Source organism: Taudactylus pleione, unplaced genomic scaffold, assembly GCF_031769625.1.
Source record: "Taudactylus pleione unplaced genomic scaffold, aTauple2 ptg000436l, whole genome shotgun sequence".
Lineage (NCBI taxonomy): Eukaryota > Metazoa > Chordata > Amphibia > Anura > Myobatrachidae > Taudactylus > Taudactylus pleione.
Window position 1 is genome coordinate 2,910,140 of NW_028284838.1, and position 26,564 is coordinate 2,936,703.

Here is a 26,564-nt window from a genome sequence, read left to right on the forward strand (position 1 = left end):
CCTCAAATTAACGATAGACAAAGAATAAATTGGTTCCGGTGCTTTCTTAGGATCTAAAATTGTCTTCATATTCCCCTCATATAAAAAAAGAAAAAAACAATATAGAGAGTGAACCTGCAAAAATAATTGGCGAATCAAAGATAAGATCACACTCACCCTATTCAAGAGAGTGTATCGCGTTGGACCTAATAGTCACCGTGATCCTACGGTGGTTGCCGATTGCCACGATGGTATCACAGATGGTTTATCTTGATATCCTCAAATGATCAAATGAAGATAGACATTTTTTTCTTTTTTTATATGAGGGGAATATCAAGACAATTTTAGATACTAAGAAAGCGCCGTAACCAATTTATTTTTTGTCTGGACGGCTGCTGTAACAGCACAGAAGATGTTTAAAAAGTTTTAATAGGTGCTACAGCCCTGTTTTTTTTCTGTCCCTGATACTCGGGGCCCCTCTGATCCGTGGGTCCTGGTATGGGTGTCCCCTCCCTGTTGCCGGACCTGAGTACTAATAGACCATATTAAGCAGCAATGTGTCAAATTACCAGATGAAGTTGTAGGAGGCTGAAATTGAGGAGCAGTAGCAAGCAGGGTTTGTAATATTTGAGAACTTGCAGTACTTTTGAAATTAGAGAGTGAAGCAAAATGCAGTCCAAATGCAGTTTTAACTCTATATCCTTTTAAAGACATCTTTAGAACGCAGCCTTCTCTTAATACTACACGCTGTATCAGCTGGCACAGGGGGAGGGTGTGTTTGATCAGTATGTTCAACATTCTAAGGCCGAGAAGTACTAAAGGGGAAAATGGGTAAAACCCCAGAAAATGCAGTTTTCGGGGGTTTTACCGCATTCCCCATATGTACAAAGCAGCTTTGTCCCAGTGGATAATGCCACCTTCAGGTGGCATTACCCAATAGAAGCCTATGGGCTTCTTATCAGGATGCTCCCCCTTGGGAGGGATCTGATCGGATTCCTCCCATCACCTCCCATGGCCCACATCCTTCTGCACATGCACAAAAGGATGCCAGAGGGACTTCTGGGTGTTAAACCCGGAGGTCTCTCTGTCCGGAGCCATCGCAAAGGACAGCTCTTATCGGGAGAGCTGTCCTTTGCGATATTCTAGGTACATGCCGCGGTAATCAACGGCGGTATGTACCCGAAGACAGCTGATGCGATGCTTAGTACATCCCGCCCTAAGAAACAGCGGGGGTGTTGTATTGAACACAGGATCGCAGTTGCAGACAGACAAACTTTCTTGAGATGTTAAAAGGGGATGCGGTCAATATCCCAACCGCGGGGATTCCGGCGCTCAGAATACCGGCTCCGAAATCCCGGCACTTGTCAGAATCTCAGCGCCAGTATCCCGACTGCCGGATTCCCGAGGGTAAGTAGTGGGGTTGAGGGGAGGGTTAGGTACTAAGGGAGAAGGATGAGGTTTAGGGTGTGGGGAGGGGAAGGTTGGGTTTAGGCACTAGGGGGGAGATTAGGGTCAGCCATCGGTGAGGGAGGGTTAGGGTAGGAATAACCCAGGTCACTCCTTTCACACAGCAGCTGACCCAGATCGATCCCAGGAATAACCCTGGTTGTGACCACAGTCAAGATCCCGTCACACAGAGCCCGGGTCGACCCATTCACAATGAGGGGTGGCCAGGGTTGCCCCGGCAATATGCCGGGTCCAAGGTGTGGTGTAAAAGGGGTATTAGACACCATTAGTGATACTCCTTCCTTCTGTTCATGGCTCAAAGCTATATGTCCAGTAAAAATTTTCAACTAAATTTAGGTCACGCATAGTCTTCTATATTAACAGTACTTCTAATGTTTCATTATGCTGTCTTTTAAATGGAATCTTATACTGTAGTTACATCTTAGTGCTTCTACACTCTGCTAGTTTAGGCTGCTGAGTTACCTCTGTTGCTTTTGCCTAGCTATCTGTACCATGTGACTGCTATATCTAGGCTTAATTTCTATAAGGTTGAGCTTATTTCCCCTTCGTGCTAGGGACCTGGAAGTGACGTGCAGTGAGGGCGGAAGTGCGGTTCCATGCCCATAAAGTCCACTTTGAGAAGAAACTTGTCCCCTCGCCACGGTTCGGGCTCCCCCTCTGTGTCCACGTGGATGGTAGGGAATGACGTTGGACAGTAGCTGATGACTTCAGGGTCCTCTCCGCGAAGGGAATCTAGACACTACCTTTTCTATAATGTGAGTGAGCCCTGAAAGGCTGCCTGTGATGTTTTCTCAGTACTGAAAGGCTTATAGCTTCTTATGAAAATAATACCAAATAATACTATTTCCATTCATCTGCCAGTTGTTACAGTGATTTCATCTGAAGAACCCAGCAAGTATTATTCTGCATTATTTAATGTGACAGAACAGTTAAGCTATCACAAAAGGCTTGGGATAAATATGCCAATGACTGAAATGAATACCTAGAAAGACTAGAGAAAAGGCATGGGATAGAATTGTAAGTGACATTCTTCCTTTTGCAAATGAAAAATATTCATTTGCTGTTAGAGAAATACTCTTCATTTCTAACCAGGTCAAATGTTGAGGAAAGTTTGAAGGAGTGTGACCTCCAGAGAAGAAGCTGAACATAGACTAAACTGCTTGAGGGGAATTCAGTCCCAACATTCCTCAAAAACTACAAGGTCATTGCATCCCAGCATACAGTATCTACTATGAAGGGCGCTGTAATAAAAGTACATGCAGAAGCCAAGTCTGCCAAGATATCGGCTACCTACAAAATACAGGAGATGACAATGAAACAAGAAAAGGCACGGTTTAAAGCCAGGTTAATCATACTGTATTGGGTAAGGGAAGCAGCTGTGGCTGAAGCTCAGGCTGCAGTTTTTGATGCAACCATATTTTGAGAGGATCTGAGTAGCCACTTAGCCAGGGCCATAACTAGGGTAGTGTGGCCGGTGCCATGGCATAGGGCACCACAGGTCAGGGGGTGCTGTTTGGGTCTGTCAAATTTCTGTTTAATTATCATTCTCAATTGTAGCTTCCTCTTATTTCATCCCCGGCATCTCCTGGCTGTCCCATCTCTTACCTGGCCCTTCCCCATGAGGCCATTCCCATTTTTTGGGTGCGTTATGTTCCTTTGAAAAATGGAGGGGGGGGCACCAATGCTCTTTCTGGCACAGGGTACCAAAAAGTCTTAGACGGCTCTGCACTTAGCTACCCCATCTAATGCACCAGAGAATACATGCTAAGCCATACCAACAAAAACAACTTAGCACCATTACACAAAGAGGAACCTGATACAGGCGCTGAACAAGCACAAATACAAGGTAGATGCTGTTCCTTCATTGTACACTTTAGCAGGCAGATTGGTAGCCTCCACAGTCATCTGCAAACCTTCTTGCACGTAAATACCTGACATCAGGCTCGCCTCCCAGGTATGAATGCATCAAAGGATACATTGCAGTATTCACAAGATCAAAACACATCATACCAACTAAAAACATATGACCAGCAACAAGCTACTTCATGATCCAAAATCATAAGACAAGATAGGCAGAATGACACATTGAATCACAACAGTCAACGCATACAGGCTGGTAAGTCAGATGTGGAAGACTGACAAATTTAAAGTTCACCGTAACCTTGATAACACTGTACTTACAAAGTTTGATGACTATATAGGGAACTACAGATCATGGAGATCTACCTTTAGAAACTCAGCCAGACATTTGAAGATCACTGCAAATTAAAAACTTGACCTTTTAACCAAATGGTTAGGGAAGAATTCTTCAAATTATGTGAAAAGTCTCAGATCAGTTTACGCGAACAATACCTCAGTAGGGTAGGTAATGGTATGAGACAAGCTTGAAGAGTGTTACAGTGGTCCAGAAGTTTTTGAAAATCCACTCTTTAAGAAAGTTGAGGACTTTGCCAATTTTCCAACAAAAACATTCAGTGACTCCTAGGACTGAGATCTGCTGACAGAATTAGAGTCAGCTAAATGCAACCCAAGTTTACAGGGCTCACCTGAGTTAACCCAAATGTCGTAAAAATTCCATATAGCATACAAGGAGAATGTACCTCCCACAGCTCAAGGTACAAATAAGAATATCTAATTACTTTCCTAAGAATGATTCAAGCTTTGGGCCTGATTCAGAGACTGACGCAATGGTGATATTTACGCAGATCGTGCGATTGTTTGCTAGTGCGTATGTGACAAAGGGCCTGAATCAGAGATGGAGGAAATGTGATTTCATACACAGAGGCTGTGTGATTATACGCAAATGATGCAGCCGCCGGGATTTGTATTGAGACGCCCACTGGCGGCTTTGTAAATCCAAGTGACTGCCTACACAGACGATGCTCGATTGAGAATCAGTCAATACTCAGCCTCCTGAGTAACCCTATAGCGCAGCAGATTGGCTTTGGGAACTGAAACTCCAGAGGCATTTTCACTGCATATGGGATCACAAATGGTCCCTGCCTGTCAATCACTTTGCAAACTGTGAGCGACATTGGTAATGAAACTTGGCGCATGTGCAGATCGACTGCGAAAACATTGGTATTGCGACCATCTCTATCTAAGCTATAGCTTTTTGGTCTATTCAACACAAGGGAGGACCCCTCGGAATACACACTCAGGACATATTTTGGAAGAAGAGCAAATGGTTATATATCAGAGACTGTATATGGATGCCTTAAACTACTCCTATTTATATGTGTAGGGCCTGATTCTGAGTTGCACACAAAAGCGAATGCAGCGGCATCTATCTACTGCAAATGGCGTGCAAACCCCCTTCCCTTGTGTACATTCATGCGGCCGAAACTGCAAGGACTGATGCGCCAACTTTCAGCACCCGTGCACACTGTACTACCAATTGGTGCCTCCTTATATACCACCAGCACTATGGCAGGTTCAGTTTCTCCGTCTGGCCTTGGCCTCCTGAAATTAGAGTATCCCCTTTTTAACGTTATTCAACTAGATGTCATATTCCCAGCAATAAGGAGCAGGCCCTAGCAAGATTCATCTCATTGTTATGTAACTTATAAAGGAAAACAGAGACAAAAGAGCACTTTATAGCCTTTATGAGAAAAACATATTACCACCCACGTAAGCCAGGTCAGATGAAAGTGGTGTTTGACTCAAGTGAAACATTTCAAGGTATGTCAATAAACAACGTCCTCCTCACTAAACCAGATTTAACAAACAGCCTTGTAGGAATGTTAATCCACTTCAGGAAAAAAAAGTGTCGCTATAACAGCTGATATCCAACAGATGTCTTACTGCTTTGTCATTAGAGAATATGATACATAAAAACTACTTGGTTTTCAAAAAAATGATGGGCCCAATAATATGATTGAATATCAGATGAAAGGAATGGGATTCAAATACCGGCGACTGTGAAAACAGTCCCCTAACTCTAATCCTCCCTTGGTGGTGCCTAACCCTAAAACTCCCGGGGTGGAGCCTAACCCTAAGTGCCTCTGGGGGTGCCTAAACCTAGCCCCCACGTTCCCGCACCCAAAACCTAACCCTCCCAGGGGGGTGCCTAACGCTGACCTCCCCCCAGTGGCGCTTAACCCTAACCGCCCTTTACCTAGCCTAACCCTCCCGGGGAAGGTGCCTGGCCCTAAGTTCCCCCGGGGGTGCCTAAACCTAACCCCCTCCTCCTGTGGCTAACTGCTAAATCGCTCCAGAATTACCTCATTCGGGATGGCGTCTGTCAGGATTCCGGTGTCGGGATTAAGATAGGCGTCAGTATTTCGACGCCTTTCTTAAATTCTGTGTCGGGCTTGAACTGTCTGCATTTAGACCGGTAGCATCTCGTCCGGGGGTCTAATAACTACATCCCAGATGAAAGTACATGTTCTAGGTAACAACCTTTCACTTGCATTGGCTAGCCATGGACTCAGAAGTAGGGAGGCCAATTTTCAATCGTGGGATTCGGGATTGATAAAATGTCAATCCCGGGGTTCCCGGGATTGGCTTTGTTTAAAAAAAAAAATACTGCCCCCCGCCCAGCCCCCACGGTGGCATACCGGGCAGTGGGGCTTGACAGGGGCTGACAGAGCTTGTAGAGTAGAGGAGCGGGTAGGTGGGCAGGCGCTCCAGCAGGCACAGGGCTGTGCAGCATGACGTGGACAGACGCCCTGCGTCCGCTCACCCATCCACCGAGTGCACACAGCCAGGGGATCGGAGAGCCGGGCAGCAGTGACTCCCGCTGGGAGGCCTATCCCGAATCCCGGGATTGGAATTTTACAATCCCGGGATTCAATCCCGGCCATTTTTAGGCCAAAATCCCGGGGTCCCGCCAATCCCGGGATTGGCCTCCCTATTCAGAAGAACAGCCTAAGATGGAGAAAAGTAATGCGGAGCTGATATAAGACAATTTGCTGACAGATCCCTTTATGCTGTCAACTGATTCAAGTCATTGCCACAGAGGACAAGGTTATAGATGTGCTCAAAATAGCTCCAACCATTGCTAATTTGAGACTTGACAAAATAATCTCAAACAGACCCAGAGATGTGAAGGCATTAGATTCTGAAGATTATTTAAATGATTTGAAGAACTTAGATCATGGCATATTTACTACACCTATTCAATGTAGCCTAGGTATACGTTGGGATCTAAAGACAAATGCTTACAAGTTCCAGGTGTCAATTGAAGAGAGACCATACACTTGATAATTCCATCAAAAGTGAACAGTATACACATATATGACCAACTTGGCATTGTTGCTCCAGTACTTATATATTGGAAGTATATACTCACAGAACTGTCTGTGGATTCACAAGACAGGTACCAGGGCTGCCATCAGAAATTGTTGGGCCCGAGACTGATGAAATAGGCAGGTCTCCCCCCAGGCCCCCTTCAACCCCTGCCACTCTCACAACCCCCCTTCCCCCGCTACCTTATTCATACATACTAAAAAAAAAAATGCAGGAAAGCATTATATTACAGAGAGGGCAGAACACTAAAAAATGTAAGCATATTTAAAATAGCTAAAACCTGCCAGCATGGGAGGTGAGAATTCCATGGAGCACCAGGGACAGTCTGGTTCTCTCAGACCCCAACCCCCTGTCTGACAGGCTGAATACACACACTTACCTTACCTCGCTCCTTCTTCTAGAAGACGGTCTCTGCTTGTATGCGCCAGACGCCGGCCAGGGGTGGATCTAGACTGTTCTTTTAGGGGGGCGATTAATGATTAATTATGACTCCTCCTCTTCCTGTATTGGCACCCCTACCCTTTCTGTTCCCAATGCCTCTCCTTTACAGGTTTTTTTTGTGGCCACATTTATTATTACAATGTATATATTTATGTATTCACTATGTGTGAATTACAGTTTGAGCACCAGCAGCCATCTCTCTGCTCCCCCCTCCCCCAGCTCCCCCCACCAATTCCCTGCTCCCCCCTTGCCCAGCCATCTCTTTGCGCCCCCCTTCCCCATGCCCCTGTAGTAGTAATGTCCCCATAGTAATGCACCTGTGCCCATATGGTCACGCTCCCATAGTAATGCCCCTGTAGTAGTCCCCATATGGAAATGACCCCATAGTAATGCCCCTGCAGCACCCATATGCTAATGCCCATTAGTAATGACCCTGTAGTGCCCATATGGTAATATCCTATTAATAATGCCCCTGTAGTGCCCTTATAGTAATGCCCCTGTAGAGTACCCTTATAGTATTGCCCCCTGTAGTGCCCTTATAGCCGCTGACATACACACACACAAAAAAAAAAACTTACCTTAAACCCGCTCCTGCATCCTCCGCCCTCTGGTCCGCCCGGCTGCTCCTCGAAACTATGGGAGAGACGTCATGATGTCTCTCCCATAGTGCCCATGGGGAGAGCCGGAAGCTAGAGTTCAGGGGAGAACTTCAGCCTCTGGCTACCGCACAGTCCGCATCGTGCACTGAGCTGAGCAGTCTGTGTTCACCCAGTGCTGTGATCAGAGCCTGTGTAATGCACTCTCCGCTCTCCGCGCATTACACAGGCTCCGATCACAGCACAGGCTGAACACTGCTCAGCTCAGTGCATGATGCGGACTGTCTGTGCTAGGGGGGAAGATCGCTCCAATTCCCCCCCCCCCTGGATCCGCCGGCTCATCAAACACACCGCGACTGCTTCACACCGGCCAGTGCAGAAGGCGGAGCGGGAGGGCGGCGCAGTTGGGTGAGTCACTGACTCACACTCACTGTAATGTGTGGTGCTGGGGGAGGGCCCGGCCGGGGTTATAGTAGCGGGCGGCTGCAGAGTACTGGTAGGATCGGCTGGGCACCACCGCCGGGCTTGGCTGTCACTGTCTGCAACCGTGGACCAGGGCGTTAGTAGTGGGCAGGAGGTAGTAGCAGGTGGCGGGTGGGCGGGCCCCCTGAGTGCTTGGGTCCTGGCAGTCCCCCCCTGATGGCAGCCCTGACTGGGACATGCCGCTACCAATAGGAAGGCAACAGAAATGGGAGACCTACAAGTTCTCAAGTTCCACATTGTTACATCTCTGTGTCACTCATTGCATTAAAACTCAGAAAGATTTGTATTTTCTCAGATGCTTCTATAAAAGTTTTATCTGCAGATACTTATCTAAAAGTGACAGATTCTAAAGGAATTTGCTATGTTTTCAACGACAGAACCATGTTAGTTCTGCAACCAGAGAACACCATACCATAACAGGACCAGAATTCTTGTTACATCCAGATGGTAAATTCCTGATTGTCAATGATTCCACACTGGACATAAATACTGTTAATAAGAATCACTTCAAACTGCTGCTGCATAAGTGTGAACATTTTTCAAAGTAGATGACACTCATAAGAGCTATAGCACGACTCAAATCATGTAACCTTCAATATGGAATCACAGTAAGGCAACATGATTCTGCAAAAAGTGAGCTATATAATGTGAAAGGTAAGCGATGCACCCCATGTAAAAGATGGGCGACCAGGAGGGGCTGAGAGTGACTAGTAGAACTTTGTGAAAGGGGAATGATGAGAAAAGAGAAACTGGCAAACCTCCTTGGAAGTGTTAGCATTATTGAGTAAATCTAGAAGTTCAGGGCCTGATTCGAGGTGGACATTAATCCCGGCACGGCTGCAACTTTTTTTGCAACATTATTGAGAAATTAGGCTAATGCTGCAGCCGCTGTAGTGTGTACAGAGACACCCAGCAGCGATGTCCGTCTGTACTAAGACGCCGGGGCCAGTACATCTACAAAGATGCAGTCGCTGGCTGCAACACCCACAAATCCGTTGCGACATACCTGCTTTTGAATCGCCATTCCCATTACTGAGATAAATTTGTTACATAAAAAGAGATACATATCTCTTCTCAGCTGCAGAAGAAGAGCTGGAGTCTGTGATACAACTGCTCTGTCATTGATTATCACAGTGATGATGTCACCACACAGTGCGCTCTCAGCCTATCAGTGACTGAGAGTAACTGCATCATGGGACTCCATCTCTTCTATTGGCAGCTGGAAGAGCCTAAGAGGACCAGATAACGAGACCGGAACCAAGACGGTATTATCTCACTGCCCCCGGCCCACTCCACAGTGTGTATTGAATCCCGTAACACCTGGGAGTTAATAAATTATAATCTTGGGTATTTTTGGGATTCAAACATCCAGGAACCTGGGATTGGCTTCCCTAGTATCAATATCTTTATAGCCAGTTTTTGTAATCTACAGTAGTGAAGTTGCCTCTCAATTTATATATAATAAAAGTGTCATGCCCCATATTACTTTAAATTCTCCATAGTATTTTTAGAATAACTCAAAATAGGTGTCATTTTTAAATAGGAAAGAAGTTAGATTTACATTTAAATCTGAAATTATTTAGCAAAATGGTTGTCAAAAAATGTCAAAAAAGGTTTCTCTGTATCATTATTTTCACACTGTAAATCCTTTAGCTCAACTAACCAGGATGCATCATCACCTCTCAAAACTATGGGAACGTAGGTGGGAGCTTAGCAGGGGGACTGAAAGGGAGTGACCCAGGGTACTACCCTGAAGACGGGCCCACTGTTGAGGAGGTATTGAAGTCTAAAAACAGAAAGAAATAAAGAAAGAGGCATAGGAGCAGGAAACAGTATTAGGAGAAAAAGAGACACAAAGGGGCAGGAGAAAAAGTTATGGGAGAGCAAGAGAGAGACTAGAAAAAGAGGGAAAAAATGAGAGAATACGGAGGGGGGGGTGTCAGTGGGTGTTAGCAAAATAGAGGAGGGAAGATATAGAGATGGGAAGAGACATGGGGGAATATTTACTAAAGTGCAGGTTTGTAGAAGTGGAGTTGTTTCCCACAGCAACCAGTCAGATTCTAGTAAATATACCACATAGAGTAGGAGGGGGAGAGAGGAGAAATAGAGAGGGGGAGGCTAGAGATTGAGGAAAAAAAGAGAGATATGATGAGCGAAAAAAAAACAGGCAGCACCAGAGACAACAGCTAGTATCAGTGCCGACTCCAGCATGAGCCGTGCCCTGTGCGGCGAGGGTCCTAAACGCCCCAATTCATGCACGCCCCGAAAGGTGGTGTGACCTAATTACCATAGGCCACACCCCTAAATTATGCTATTTGGGGGCTTGCCCGTATGGCATGCCTCCCATTTAACGTCAGGCAGCAGCCGAGCCCAGCACTATGGAGCTCATTCAGACCCGCTCGTTGGCCAAAAGGGCCGGATATTAAATGATTTGCTCACACTTCATCGCGTAAGGACGCCCACTATGTTTTAGCGAGCTACGGCAAAGTGCGTTCGCAAGTGTCCAAAGACACCCCATTGCCTCTCGCAACAGACGTCATCTCCGTGAAATGAAGGAGTAATCGGGACCATAGAGAGCCATCGGAGCAGTTCGCAGCCCTTGGGGTTGCCTTAGCCTTCCGCAAGCACTGCGATCAGTCCTGGCTGAAATACATTCACGTGACGTGTACCATGACGCTACTTTATTAATTATTCACGCCCTTTAAACGGCATTTGGGCTGCCTGACATACCTGCGTTCGCACATCCACTCCCCTGTTCACAAGCACCTTCCTCTGTTACCACCCACAAACGGCGCTATCTGACACTCAAAGCATCGACCTGATAGTCGCTTACGAGCTACAAAAATGTGATTGCAACGAATGACTTGCGCAAGCGCACTGCGCTTTATACGCATGCGCAGATGGGCGAAAATCGCTCCCAGCGAGTGAGCGTGCCTCAGCGAGTGGGTCTGAATCAGGTCCTATGTCAGTAGCTGGGCTGCCTCCCTGCACTGAATGGATGCTGAGCATGCGCGCCGCATCCATTCTTGTTGCCAGTTGAGGTGCCCAACATCCAGAGCACCCACGGGACACTTCGTCCCACGGATGGAACAGCGGGCCAGTGCCTGAAAAACGGGACTGTCCCGCTGAAATCGGGAATGGCTGGGAGGGGTGCACCCTCTATGGGGTGGCGCCCCTGTTCGACCGCACTGGTCAAACATGCCTTGAGCCGGCCCTGGCTTACACAGTGCTTTTTCCTGGTGGTACTAAGGTGTACCTTTTTTTTTTTTGTTTAAAATTATTTCCAAGATTGTTAAAACAAAAAAAAAGCAGCTGTATACTTATCCAGAGTGTTAAAGCAACTATAAATCTTGTATCAACTTGCAACTAGGTGAATACCTGTACCTTTTTTCATAGAAAATAAAAATGCTGTGTGTATATACATACATATACTGCAAACACACACACGTATGTGTATATACATAATTTCACACATACATACATATAATATGAGATATGGTAAGAACTTACCCTTGTTATCTCTATTTCTACGAAGTCCATAGGGTTCCACAGGATACCTTGGGGTATAGGTGTGACGTCAGTCGCTGGGCACCATAGAGTTAAGCTTTTCAGCCTCCCAGGATGCACTAGGGTCCCCCTCCTATACCCCGCCCCCGAGCCAAGGCACCTCAGTTAGTTATCAAGCCATAGGCCGGAGGAGTAGAAGGAAGAGAGAGAAAAAAGATCTGGACACATACAAGAATCACATTCTCACCAGAGGGAGACGGAAAACCGGTGACCAGAGCAAAGCCCATCTGCAGCACAGGTGCGACAGGGCGGGAGTCCTGTGGAACCCTATGGACTTCGTAGAAATAGAGATAACAAGGGTAAGTTCTTACCATATCTCATATTTTCTACTTCAGGGTCCATAGGGTATCCACAGGATACCTTGGGGATGTCCCAAAGCAGTATCCTTTAAGGGTGGGGACGCTCCTGTGCAGAAAGGAGAATCCGCCGCCCGAAGGAAGCATTCTGAGAGGCGAAGGTGTCAAACCTGTAATACCTCACGAAGGTATGGACAGAGGACCACGTAGCAGCCTTGCAGATCTGAACTGCCGAGGCACCACGTCGAGCTGCCCACGAAGGACCCACAGACCTAGTGGAATGAGCCTTCAGAGAAGGAGGGACCGGTAGGCCTTCATGAAGATAAGCTTCAGAAATAGCCATACGGATCCAGGCTGCCAAAGTAAGGACACCCGGCGGCTGTGCAGACAACTGCGCACCCATGACTGTAAAGCAGAGATCTTGTCCTCCGTCACGAAGATCCTTTGCTGTCCCGAGTCCAATAAGGCTCCAAGATGCAGAATCCTCCGAGACGGGATTAGAGTGGACTTCTGCCAGTTGATTAGCCAGCCGTGCCGTTGCAGCAGTGCAATGGTCAGGTCCAAGTGGCGTAACAGGAGCTCTGGAGATCCTGCCACCAATAACAGGTCGTCCAAATACGGCAACATGCGGACTCCCTGCAGCCGCAGAGAAGCCGCCATGACCGCCATCACCCTGGTGAAAACACGTGGTGCTGTTGCCAGGCCAAAAGGTAACGCCCGAAACTGGAAGTGGTCGCTGCGGATTGCAAACCTGAGGAACTGTTGATGGCGCAAAAGAATAGGGACATGCAGGTAAGCGTCCTGTATGTCCAATGACACCATGTAGTCCCCAGGTTCCAGCGCTAGAATGATGGACCGTAGGGTCTCCATCCGAAACTTCGGGACCCGCAAAGACTTGTTGAGTGCTTTGAGGTTGAGAATCGGACGATATGACCCATTGGGTTTCTGTACCAAAAATAGATTTGAATAGAAACCCTGGCCCCTCTGGGAGAATGGAACAGGCACTATAACTCCAGTCTGGAGCATAGTGTGCAATACCTTCCGCAGCTCCGTAGCCTTGTTCCGGTCTGATGGTAGACCCGTGGTGAAGAATCGAGCCGGGGGTCTGTGCCGGAAGGAGAGGGCGTATCCGTGGGAAACCACCTCCAGAACCCAAGTGTCTGTCGTAGTGGTCGACCAACACTGGGCGAACTGTAGCAGGCGGCCTCCCACCCTGGGATCCCCCAAAGGGAGGCCCGGACCGTCAGGCCGCAGGCTTGTCATCTGGCTTGGGGGCCGGACGTCTGGTACTCCATGCCTGCTTCCGGGGCTTGACCGATTTCTTAGGGCCAGCCTGTCGAGGAAACGACTGTGGTTTGGGCCTGCCCTGGGCCCTAGATGACCGAAAGGACGATGGTCCAGAACCAGAAGGAGCAGCGGCCGACGGGAGACAAGCAGATTTGGCTGCCGCCAGCGTGGCCACGATCTTATCCAGATCCGGACCGAAGAGAACTTCTCCGGTAAACGGTAGCGCTTCCAGACCTTTCTTGGAATCTGCGTCCGCCTTCCAGGATCGCAGCCACAAGGTGTGACGAGCAGCTACCGCTGCTGAAGAAATTCTAGACACCAGAGTACTAATGTCTAGAGCCACCTCGTTGATGTAGGTGGCCGAATCACGGAGATTGCCAATCAACTCCGCCTGTTCGGCCGGACAGTCGGATTCAAAAGAAGCCTCTAATGAATCCGGCCAGCGCTCCATCGCTCTGGCAACCCAGCAAATGGCCATAGCCGGCCGTGCTGCCCCCCCTGCAAGGGAATAAGCGGACTTCAGGCAGATTTCTACCTTGCGGTCCGTAGCATCCTTAAGGGAGGACATGGATGGCATCGGCAATGTGGCACTACGGACAAGACGGGTCACGTGAGAATCCACCTGTGGAGGAGATTCCCACTTAGCAAAATAATTATCCGCGAACGGATAAGCCACCGCCAGGCATCTCTGCGGCTGGTATCTTTTGCCAGGTTGTTTCCACGCCTCCTCTAAATGGTCCACCAACTGACCCGAAAGAGGAAAGACTGTGGCATCGCCCTTCACATCTTTGAAAAAGGCATACTTAGATTTAGCCGCTGGGGGAACTTCGTCCTCAATCACCAAGGCTGTGCGGACCGCCCGAATAAGTCCAGGAATATATACTTTGGACTTAGCATCAGCGTCCTTAGTATGGAGAGGTTCCTGATCGTAAGGATCCAGAATCTCCCCATCATCAGACGTCCCTTCGTCATCCTCATAAGGAGCGGACAGAGACGCCACCGGCCGTTTATGAGGCCGCATCACAGACTCCCCTTGCAACACATCCGACAAGTGCTGTACAGAACTCGTCAGGGAGTTAACCCACGCTGGCTCCTGAGAACCCGGGAGCGGGGAAATAGGGAGACTGTGGGGTACCACCAATTGTCGTGGGAACCCCTGCATGGGTGACGACACCACAGACTGCTGGGACAAACCCATCGGAGTAAACGCGGGCTGCGGAGCTAACTGACCCACTAAAGCTGTTAACGCCTGAGCGAAACAAGCCCAAGGGCGGCTCCTGTACCGGTGCTGTAACCGTAATAGGCCGCGCCATGGACAAACACTGCCGGCAAAGGCCCTCCGCGCTACGCTCCCCCTCCGCTAACGGTACTTTGCACGTGGTACACTGTAGCCGGAGGGGAAAATCACTTTCAGACATGATGGCACCACGTATGTGACCTCTCTCACCAATTAAGTATTAAATAGGCGAGAGACCACCCTGCAGCACCGCACCGCAAGGGCTTTAGCAGAAAGAACAGGGACAGTAATAAAGCTGACAGTTTAGAGAAGAAAAGTTACAGGCAGCGCTAGCACAGTCACATACAATGCAGAGAAATAACAATTCCTGCACTAACAGCGCTGATCACTCAACTACACAGACACAGGGCCTGGTAGGACACAGCGCTGCAAACACAGACCTGAGCCACAGCGGAGGAGAGGTATGCGGGGGGACCCAGACCACGATGCTTCCGTCCAGCGCTTCCAGCAGCGTTCACCATGCGTTCTGGAGAAGATGGCCGCCGAGGAGCAGAGAGGAGGCTGGCCTGGGGGAGGAGCGCTGCCACAGGACCAGTCGGCAGCATGCAGAGAGGGCTGTGTGCAGCGGGGGAGGCGCCAGCTGTGAGACAGGGAAGGCGCGCTCCCCTGGCATGCATTTAACCCCTGGGACGCCGCAGCGCTACCGCTCTGCTGCGGTCCGCTGTCCCAGGGGGTAGTGGAAAGCGCAGGTTGGTCGCCTGGCTCCACGCTGCAGCCAGTCCCCAGGGAGCCCCCTGCCTGGGGACTTAGGACCATGTGACCAGCGGGGACCCACCGCGGGACCCCGCTGCTTACCTTTGTCCCCCTTGGATCCGGCCATGGTCCGGAACATCTGGGGTCACCGCTAGCTGTGACCCCAGATGCTCACCAGCATCCCCGGATCGGTACCGGCGTTCTGGTACCGGCGGGGGTGTAGGGAAGACAGCATGGACGTCAGGACTGACTGTCCATGCTGTACATCCAGATGTGCAGCCACAGCTGCACTGAAGAAAGCTTCAGGGGCTCTTCTAGCCCCCACTCCGACAGGTGCACCCGACGCCGGCCGGGCACCAAACTAAACTGAGGTGCCTTTGCTCGGGGGCGGGGTATAGGAGGGGGACCCTAGTGCATCCTGGGAGGCTGAAAAGCTTAACTCTATGGTGCCCAGCGACTGACGTCACACCTATACCCCAAGGTATCCTGTGGATACCCTATGGACCCTGAAGTAGAAATACACATTTCCTTTAACTATTCTTTGTTATCAGCCCATAAAGGCTCCCTTCAAAAAGCTTACAAACAGGAAGTCCCATGCGCATTAAGAAGTCTAAGGAAAAAAAGTTAAAATAAAGCAAATATCATTTTAAGAGGAGTGGTCTTAAAGCAGAACTCATTGCATTACCCACCATTATAGCTGGTAATGGATACGTTCCAACCATCTGGCCTGCTACAAAGGATTCCACAAGCTGTGCTGATAAAGTAGATGACCTCCATATCCTCCCATGTGATCTCATCCATGCCAGTGACTGCAGAGGTGGATTTGAAGCACTTACTTACATGTTAAGAAAGGCAGCTGCAAATCCATTTAATCTCCACAGATTATAGGACAGAGATCTCTATAATTAGGATGTGTATCTGTGGTGCCTGACGTATCAGTGCCGCAGACAAGAGAGGACGTGTGTATTGTGCAAATCCCTTCTCTAGCTGTAGGTACCATTCCAGTGCACACAGCTTCCTCACTGTATACAGCCGTGTTTAATTTGTCTTGTCTGGAGACAGAAAGTAATGTGCAATACTAAATAAACAGCAAGCTGGTAATACAGGCGCTTCATGGTGTCATGACCAGACAGTACATTACATCAGATTACAAGTATTGTGCCTACTTTGCACACACTAACAGTACATTCACAATGAAATGGTCAGCCTTCTCAGATACCAAAACAGACTCAGGGCCTGATTCACTACCGATCGCAACTGCGAATGCAATAGCGATTACGCACGCAGTTCAACTGCGATAGTATGCTAATCCATTGTGATCGCCATGCCGCCGCAGCACAACATAAGGACGCCCACTTTACCTTACACACATCCGTAATGTTTAGCAAGACTGCAAAACCATCGGTAACAATTGAGTACCATCGCAGCCTCACGCACACCTGCACAAGCTCTGACCTTACTCAGGAATTGCTAACTTCAGCGCACGCTATGAGTCCTCAGGCTGCGTATGGCATCGCAGTATCCAATGCATGCATGCCCCTGCAACAGCGTTCAAACGCACTGGCACGCCTGAATTTCTCCGGGCCCCCCCATCATCACCCACAAACCGCACCTCCTGTCAATCACTCTGTGATGGGTCTGCGTAGTCACTGCAATCCACAGACCCATAACAGAGTGGCTGGCTCACGCACTGCGATGCATGTGCAGAACGCAACAATCGGCAGATTGCGTGCGTAATCGCAGTTGCAATCGGTAGTGAATCAGGCCCTCAGGTCACTGTGTTTTCTGTAGTTCCCCTGTCACTGTGCACGAGGTACAAATGCAAATGAATCACCTCTGGCACAGTCTACGTCACATTATCACTCCTACTAATTTTGTATTTTCAAATCTATTGGATTACTTGAACAAAAACACACATTGTATAAGGCTGACATATCAGCATTTCTTTTAGCTCAACTAACTAGCTCATGCTCAGAACCAGAGCGCACTAGAGCGTTACACTGTGTGACTAGACCCATCTTTTACAGAATACATTTGGACATTCACAAGATTCAGGCAATGAAAGTGATTTTCTATGATGTATAACAAGAAGTAAACCTGCAGAATCAGTCACGCTAGGTTGTAACAAAGGAACACTAATGCTGTGTCATCCGCTCATAAATAAGCCACAATGACTCCCAGTGAGGAAGTAGATTCTATTAAGAAAAGAGAAAGCTAGGCCTATCACTTTCCTATTTCCTCCTGATTATAGTCAGACTAGAATTATATGGCTCTGAGACCAACATCCCGGCGCTATTAACATACCGATCAATTGAATCGCCCCCTATATGACACAAATATAACAGCCTGAAGTACAAGCGTGTAAATCACATGATTCTCCTTATGTAGAAGAGGGACGATTAAGGAGATTTACAGCTGTTCATCTTTACAGGTCAATTAATAGCCTAGGAATTTAATCAAAAGACATGTACTACATAGCACTTATATAAAATTAAATATAAATTTTCTTAGCCTTCATCCATTAAAGCTCAATGTGCTAAATGTCCAGTATATGGGTATTAGCCCTCACAGACTGGCAGGTGCTAAATGTACATCTAATTGGCTCAGTGTGTGTAACTAAGCTTATGGTTAAGGTGCCCATCCACTAGACGAGCTGAAAACGACTGCACGATTACGACATTGTAATAATTGTAATGTACTAATCAAGATAGCCAGCCTATACTAGGTACAGAATAACACCTATACAAAAACAGGCATTTTCCAAATATTATAACTTTTATATTATAAAAAGTGTAATTAAGGGGCTCATTATTCAACGAGATTTATCATACGTAATGAGTTTTAAAACTCGTTGCATATAATGGTGCTCCAGCCAATCAGCTCCCAACTGTCATCTGTTTGAAACATTACAGTTGGGAGCTGATTGGCTGGAGCACCATTTATCATACGTAATGAGTTTTAAAACTCATTACGTATGATAAAACTCGTTGCGTGTGATAAAACTTGTTGATAAATGGGCCCCTTAGTATTGCACTGACCATTTTCAAACAAATACATAGTAAGCAACATGGGAAAAGCATTTTCAGGGCCAATATATGTTGAGGATAATTCTTCAAATAAATGGCAGACTAGATGGGCTAACTGGTCTTTATTGCCCATCACAACAATTACAGTATTGGAACACGTGATGTAGTTAAAATGCCGACCATCGGCATGCCTGGTGACGAATTCTCGGAGCCGGAATCCCGAACCGGGGACAAGATAGCGTCGCCAGAATCCCGACAAGAGAGAAGATGCCGACGCCGGTATCTCGACAGTACAGCGGAAGCCCTTAGGTCTTAGCAGTGGGCATGTTGTCTTCCTTGTCATGGGGGGGTTTGGAGGCTTAGGTTTAGGCGCACCGGGGAAGTTTAGGCTACGAGAGGGGGGCGGATAGGGTTAGGCACCACCAGGGAGTGTGGTGGGGAGGTTATCCACTAAGGGGGGAGGGTTGGGCTTGGGCACTAACCAGGAGAGTTAGGGTGCGGGGTAGGGAAGGATAGGGTGCACAACAGGAAGGTTAGGAGTTAAGGAGGGAAGGTTATGGCACTTACCTCTCCCGTCGGGATTCTCAGCATTGGGATGCTGCTGTTGGTCTTTTGACAGCTGGCATCACGAGTGCCGGGATTTGATACGCAACCCTTTGAACACATATATTGTATTTTGAAATTCAGGGAATGTCCCTTTTTTATTTTGCTGTAATAGTTGCAAAATATAACTAACTCATTATTTATATGATTATCGTACTATGCATTATTTTATGATCTTCATGAGTAAACAATTCTGAGCATAATAAACTGGTGACATATTATAGTACGGATCATTCAAATAATTTAATCTCTCTTCTTTGTATAATGAAGAGGGAATGCTCTGAATGTGCTATGCAGTCAACTTTATATACAGTATATTTATATATTTTAACCGATCAATCTCTGCGACTATTTATCTCGAGTTATCCTTGGCCGGACTTCGATGAACAGGATATAAGAATCTTAAATAAAAGTCTCAAAAACAAATTTATATTTCAACAGATGGATATTTACTCACATAAATAAAATGTTTTTATTATTAACAAAAAGGCACACAAACTGTTACCAATGAAAAATATTTACAATATGCACATAAATTATCAACAAGTGCACCGTTGGTCGTTATCATAGAGCTTGGAAGTTTTGGGTTTCTTCTATTTGTCGTTTTCTCCAAATTAAATAACAACTCCAGCAGAAATGTTAGGTTTAAATGGCAACTGTGTTACTAACTTCCTCATACTGGATAATAAAATAGGGATAGCTCTGGTCATCATTAAATATCACAAAGATTTGAGGCTCAAAGAAATTGTCTACACAAGAATCATAGAGGTCACTGGTTAAGTCCCCAGAGTTCAGGGGGGGAGGTCGCCTCATGGTGTGATTCCCCACAACGTATCTTCCGGTTAATACTTTTGCCAGGAACATGTAGTGAATTCCCTTTGGTGACCGCTTGGAGAAATTGTGGGAATAACTTGCCTTCCTGGCAAAATAACTGCCCTGTCCAAACATGGTAGCATGTTTCCCACAGACTCGGGGGTCAAAGTTATGTTTGCAGATCCCATCAACAACATCCTGAGAGGTCCCATGAAACAGATGTCTCTCATTCATAATCCTGTCCAGTCCGGTCATCTTCCTTGTCATGAATTCTTTCTTCCTAAAAGATGAATTAAAAGATAATGCGTAAATATGGAACCAGGACAGTCAACTGTTCCACGCACATCCTACCAGATGACAGTTTCATAGATGTGAACTCAATCAATTATGTGACCTGTACTGCTTTATTACTCTTATTTAATACAATCTGACAGTACATAATCATGATATTACCCCAACTAATTATTTTCATGTTCTATACTTCTATGCCACATTGTTTATGATGCACCAAAACTTCAGGTAGAGATGTTGCACCAAGAGTGACACAAATTGAGGTATTAGGTTCAATGGTTCGTATTCAATTCCCAGGGGATAGGCGGTCGTGATGTTCACCTGGACACATCCAAAAATGACAATACCGCAACATCAAACATATTTTCCTGATCACCTCTATGGAGTAAAATCTGCAATGTGGGTGCCCGCAAGGAGCCAGAGAAATCGGAACACCAGCACCTCGCACCCATCACTGTGCACTGAATTGCTTCCTATTGCTGGGTACACACTTAGCAATATATTGCTTGTTCTATCTACGAGCGATATATTGTGAGTGCATCGACGGGTGTGTGCACCCGATACGTCTGAATGATGTCATTTACAGACATATCAGGTCGGCCCAGCAGCACAGTGAATGCCGATATATATCTGAAAGATATATCAGTGCATCAGCATGTGTGTACACTGGCTGCAGGGACCGCCGACACTTTCATCTCAACTGGGCAGGCAAATTTAAATGAGGGCCCAGTTGTGAAGTCAGCCCAGACATATTGAGTGCCTAATTGGTAAGTGTATAGTTCACCAATTGGCCGCTCTGCCGGCGAATCAATGTGAATGATCCATTGTCTAAATGTGTACCCAGCATATGTGTTTCTATAGATCCGAGCAAGCAAGAGGACTGCAGATTCTCGCTGCTCAGTTTATAGTGTGGAAAAGCATATCAATATAATGTAAGCATTACTTCCCCTTCATTTACCACTGCCTATGAGATGAACAAAAATTTAATAAGGAAATCATTTTCTTAGAAAGAATCGCTGAGGCGTAAACTGTTTTATATAAAAAGAACAAAAATAAATACCATTCCCAATGTCTGCACTTGTGGTGGAAGCATTTTCCTAAGCACGCCAGCCTAAAGCTACGCACACATGCTGCAATATTGGCAACAGCCCCAAACTTATCTTGTTACCTACCGTATGATGTTCAAAACTGATAGGATCTTACTAGACGTGGATTCATTTGGTTGGACTGGTGGTTATCCAGCCACATTAACAAGTTTAACGTGTTTCAGAATTGATAACCATTCGTAAAAAATGGTAAATGACATGTGGCCATATTGTCATTTCAGGCAAGAGGCAGGATTGTGTTCAATCGGCACGGCAATATTCCTATTACAGGGCACAGCAGGGGACAATAGCTTGTAGTATGATAGATAACAAGGTTACATCTGAACGTCTGCTACAGTATGGGAACTGTCAGATAAATATTTCTAGGTGACTGAGGATGCCTTTTCATATTGGAATAAATCGTACCTTAGATCTTGTGACTTTTTAAATTTCACATAATAAATGTAATGTGTACTAATGCTCACATTAAACAAAATAAATAAAATACATATTACCTTTTGTATTTTTCCCAAAGGAAGAGGTTCTGAACTCGCATTATCTTTGTAATTCGGAACTTGGTCTCGGGCACAGTTTTGTGAAAGAGCGTATAAACGGTTCTGTAACTTTTATCTTCCTTTGGCATAGGCACTTGGATAAACTCCTGAGATGGGTCCATGGGGATCCAGGTTTCCGGATAAAAGTTTGGTGCTGTGATAGCACCAGGTGATAAAACGTGCAAAGATGCTGGCTGAGCCAATGTGGGAGCTGCTGGGGAGACTCCGCTCAGTGTCCTAGGATTACATAAAGACATAAATGTTTAATGAGGTGCAAGATCAGATTGTGCACACAGGACAGCTGGACAGAAATGCGGACAGTTAGCACAGATTACTTTATCACATATTAAATAACTTAAAGTTGTAATTTGTGATAAATACAATTTGTTCACAAGAAAGCATGAGTCAACATTTTTATAGAACAATTGCTAAAACATCATTGCAGACACAGGACGTGACTCAGCGCTGCACGCGATGTTCACGTAGTTGAACGATTTATTGCAACTGCTCGTGAATTTTCCAAAACTCCTACGGCACATGCATTACACTGAGTGTATGCACAAAGGGGCTATTGCGATAGAGAATGTGGAAAAGCGATGGGCATTCCCGGGAAGTGGCTGGGAATAAACACAAACATGGTCCGTTCAGTGGGAGTGGGAGTGTCGCAAGTGTGGGAAAGTGTTTGCTGACTCAGGCTCTCGACCCTCACATAGGAGAAACACAGATGGAAACTACGCCTGCTATAGGGCGGGTGCAAATTTCGATGAGTGAGCGATGGTGGAGTCTTAGGACGCACCAATCGGTATTACTGCGTGCACAGATGCTGAAAGTGGGTGTCTCAGTCCTTGCACATTCGGCCACATGGATGTACACAACGGAAGGAGTTTGTAGCGGCCTTTGTATAAATATGCAGATGGGCATCCACCAATAGTCCCTGCTGCGTGCGCTTCTGTCTCCACCTCTGAATTAGGCTGACAGTATATATTTTAGAGTCAAAAAGCGGCACCATACATTTTTGTGAATTATTGTACATATACAAACTACTTCTCAGCATGGGCTTTACTGCAATTCAATCATCTCATTTATGCCAGAAGAGCCGTTTTGTTCAGATCATACCCGACCTCAGGTCTTTCTACAGGAACAATGTGTGTAGATGACATTTTATTCTGCATTAGAACAGGCAAGATAAACTGCAGCTTTTAAATAAATGTTGCTGCAGACTTTTAAAAGCGGAGTGATGCTGATGAAGCAGGAAGAAGGAATATCAGATCTGTCCTTCATTTAGGTGATCCGCAGGGAGAGGTTTATACTGAAAACACAAATCCCATGATAACACGCTTTTATATTTAGTTATATAAGAGGCACTCTGCACAAGTTCTTTTTAAGATTATATATTGAATTATTTTTTTGTTTTCAAGACTTAGAAAATCTGTATAGTTGTACATATTGGGCAGGCACGGTTATGAATTGGATGCAGAGGAGGCTACAATTATTTTCCAGAACTTCCTTCTATGTTCAAAAATCACTGCACAGAGAAACTTTACTAGAACCTATAGACTTCATATCACCACATAAAACTGACATATCACATACAATGTAGGATTACAAACAAGTCACAACTTAAGAAATGCATTGCACCTAATTTCCCTCCAGTAACACTCAGCAAGCAGCTGTTACTACTTCAGCACCCATTCTCATCACCTGAGGCTTAGGGGTAAATTTACTAAAGTGAGAGTTCTTAGAAGTGAGTTTTAGAAGAGATGTTGCCCATAACAACCAATCAGATTCTAGCTATTATCTTCTAGAAGGTGCTAGTTAAATGTTAAGTAGAATCTGATTGGTTGCTATGGGCAACATCTCTTCTAAAACCCACTTCTAAAAACTCTCACTTTAGTAAATTGACCCCTTAGTCCATCAAACGTTGCCATCTGTGTTTCTCTGAACTTTGAATGCTCATTTGCATGCTATGGCCTCTCTCACTGCTGCCAGGACAGTGAGTATCCAGGTTTGGGTGTCATGCATGGATATATCTGTCAGCCGCTTTCATCCATATGTTGACTTCCCTTTCTGAAAGGAGAGATGTCCTCTTAGGAGGATACATGTGATTTGTTGACAGTAATGCTGCCAACAGTCAATATGTAGATAGCTTTATGTCGACGAGACAATGCTGAAGCGGTTGTAATGTTATTTAAAACATTTTAACTGTGTCGGCATTATAACGTTAAACATAATGCTTTACTTCCATGTTTAAAGTTGTAATGCTGACATGGTTAAAATGCTCTAAATAACATTATAACTGAGTCTGTATTGTCCTGTTGACAGCATTACTGTCAACTCTGTACTATCCCTTCCCGGATGTGGGTTTACGTTCACTAATTACATATATTTTGTAAGAGAACATATGGTTTTCTCTATTGCGTTGTTGAATACCTTACTTCATTCATGTTCTATGGTGCCCGATCTTACAGTGAACGCAATCATTTGTTCAGAAGATTAATTGGTGCTCTGTTTATTTGTGAATTTGTCCTCTACCCCTTAGTCTTGCAAGGCCATCAACCTAATTTCCTACACCCTCAAAAAACATCACGTTGTTGTCGATATTCACAAGGTCGGTTCTTGGATGTGCAATTCTGTATACGTTGGAACTTTCACTGCAACCAACTAGAATCTCTGCCATGGCACAGTTTTGAAGGGTGCCACGTTCTCTTCAGGAATATAAACCACCACTTTGCACTCAAAGGCTCTGACAGGTTTCTTTTAGCATGCCAAAGTTCATATGAAGTTTTCTCCATTGCTCTGGAGAATAAACTGTTATGCAAGTTAGTCCTAATCATTTGCTTCTCCGCCCCAGCCATTTTCACATAAAAAAACTAAGGGATCGATTTACTAAGCAGTGTTAGGAGACAGAGTGAAAAGTGATAAGGTACCAGCCAATCAGCTCCTACCTGCCATCTCACAGACTGTGTTTGAAAAATTACAGTTGGGAGCTGATTGGCTGGTACCTTATCACTTTTCACTGTCTCCTAACACTGCTTAGTAAATAGACCCCATAGTCTGTTAGTATGCATCTGATAAGGTCAGCCAGGGTTCTGTTCTTCATTTTAGCTAATCCATGTACATAGAACTGGTTTTTGATGTTATATGCCATGTTTGTTTTAAGAAGTTCTCTATTTTATGTAAATTTGCCTTAAATGTCACTTCTAAATGTAAGTTACATACTCCTGAAATATAACAAATATTTCCTCTTCTTCTATAGAATAGTGACTATGTATAATGCAGATCAAATTTTAGATTCTATCACTCGTCACTTTTTGCTTCTAAATCTATGGATTAATAGTGAGATGGATGAGTGGCTGTCGCTTTAATAGCTCCATTGATTTATGCATGGATTAATGACTAAGGTTTTAACTTTCTGCTTGGACCTATTTACTTCCTCTGTTCCTCTGCTTTCTATATGGCACAAAGTGGCCATATAAATATATATAAAAAAAATATATGCAGCAGATAAGGCCATTCTCAAACTTTCCATTTATGTGCTCCTGCAGGTCCTTACTGTACAGAAACACCTTTCTATTTAGGCTGGATCTTTTGTGTAGCTGCTACAATGCAGCCAACATGCATGCCCCTTTATGATAGTTAAGATGACATGTTTACCATGATAGATCACTAAACTGGACTTTAACCAAAAAGAACATTGATCAAAAGAAGAACATAGCTAACAGGGATGTAGACAACTGACAACAAAGTGTATCACTGAAGACCTGCAGAAATGATGCATATGTATTTCCTCCAACCATGGAGCCCAGCTGTCTGTACACTGTCACACAGCATAACAAAAGTGAAACAAGCCGCATACCCCTGAACTTTCCACCTGTCCTTGTGCAACCATACGACACAAAAACAGCCTGTCTGCAATGTGGTGTGATGCATGAGAGGAAGTAATGAGTATGAATGCGGTGTACAACTACACAAAGTCCCACCTATTACGGGCAGAAGGTATTCACCATGTCACAAAACCTTAATACAAAAGGTTGTGAAACTTGGGTGACTATTGGTTTTCTGCACGTGTTTTAATCACACTGCGAATGGAAGTTTCATTACTGATGTTGCTCGCAAGGAGGATTTATTCACAAAGTGATTGACAGGGAGGGACCTATGGGGGGCAATGGGCATCTCAAACGCAGGTGTGTCACAACTGTTTTCAAGGTTTAGTCTCAGGCTGCGACTGCGCTCCAGTACGCAGTAAAATGAGCAGTAATAATGGCTCCAGCGTCTCCGTTCCCGCAGCAAATGGCTCCAGCATCTCCGTTCCCGCAGCAAATGGCTCCAGCGTCTCCGTTCCTGCAGATATTCTGCACGATCGTAGTTACTCAGAACTCCAATTATCGTCTGCTCTGCAGCCAATGCTGCGTCTTTGTATGCAGTCGCTTGGATTTACGAAGCTGCCGGTGGGTGTTTTAATACAAATCCCGGGAGCTGTGACATTTGCAGATTGTCACACAGCCACTGTGTACAATTTTGTAGCTGTGGTGGCATTAGCAGACATCTCTGAATCAAGTCCTGAGCCCTTACACTTCCGAAAGCGATGCACAAATCTTGGTAGCTGGGGTGAGCAAGCCTAAACATGTCAGAATGTGGAATATACCTCCAAATGCTAAAAATAGCAGACAAAACATTATGCTTTCATTCAGTTCCTACGTGCAGCAAGCGGCCACATTTATGGAGAGTGTATGTATTCTGTGATAACAAACTTAGCTGCTCAGACAACCTTATTCTGTAATGTGTGACGTGGTAAGCTCTTACTAGACCCTGCATGTCAAGCCTTCAGGCAGACTA

The 26,564-nt window shown here is 45.7% G+C and overlaps 1 protein-coding gene across 3 annotated transcripts in view; it reads right to left on the bottom strand.

Moving 5' to 3' along the window:
• Positions 1–19,404: 19,404 nt before the first annotated feature.
• TIPARP (TCDD inducible poly(ADP-ribose) polymerase) overlaps positions 19,405–26,564 on the bottom strand; it is a 33,099-nt gene continuing 25,939 nt past the window's right edge. For all 3 annotated transcript variants that reach the window (XM_088447676.1, XM_088447675.1, XM_088447677.1), the window contains exons 5-6: positions 21,690–21,965; positions 19,405–20,078 (exon numbers count right to left, since the gene is read on the bottom strand). In XM_088447676.1, coding sequence (XP_088303802.1) covers positions 19,631–20,078; positions 21,690–21,965 — 724 coding nt within the window. In that variant the 3' untranslated portion in view covers positions 19,405–19,630. The remainder of the gene's footprint in view (positions 20,079–21,689; positions 21,966–26,564) is intronic.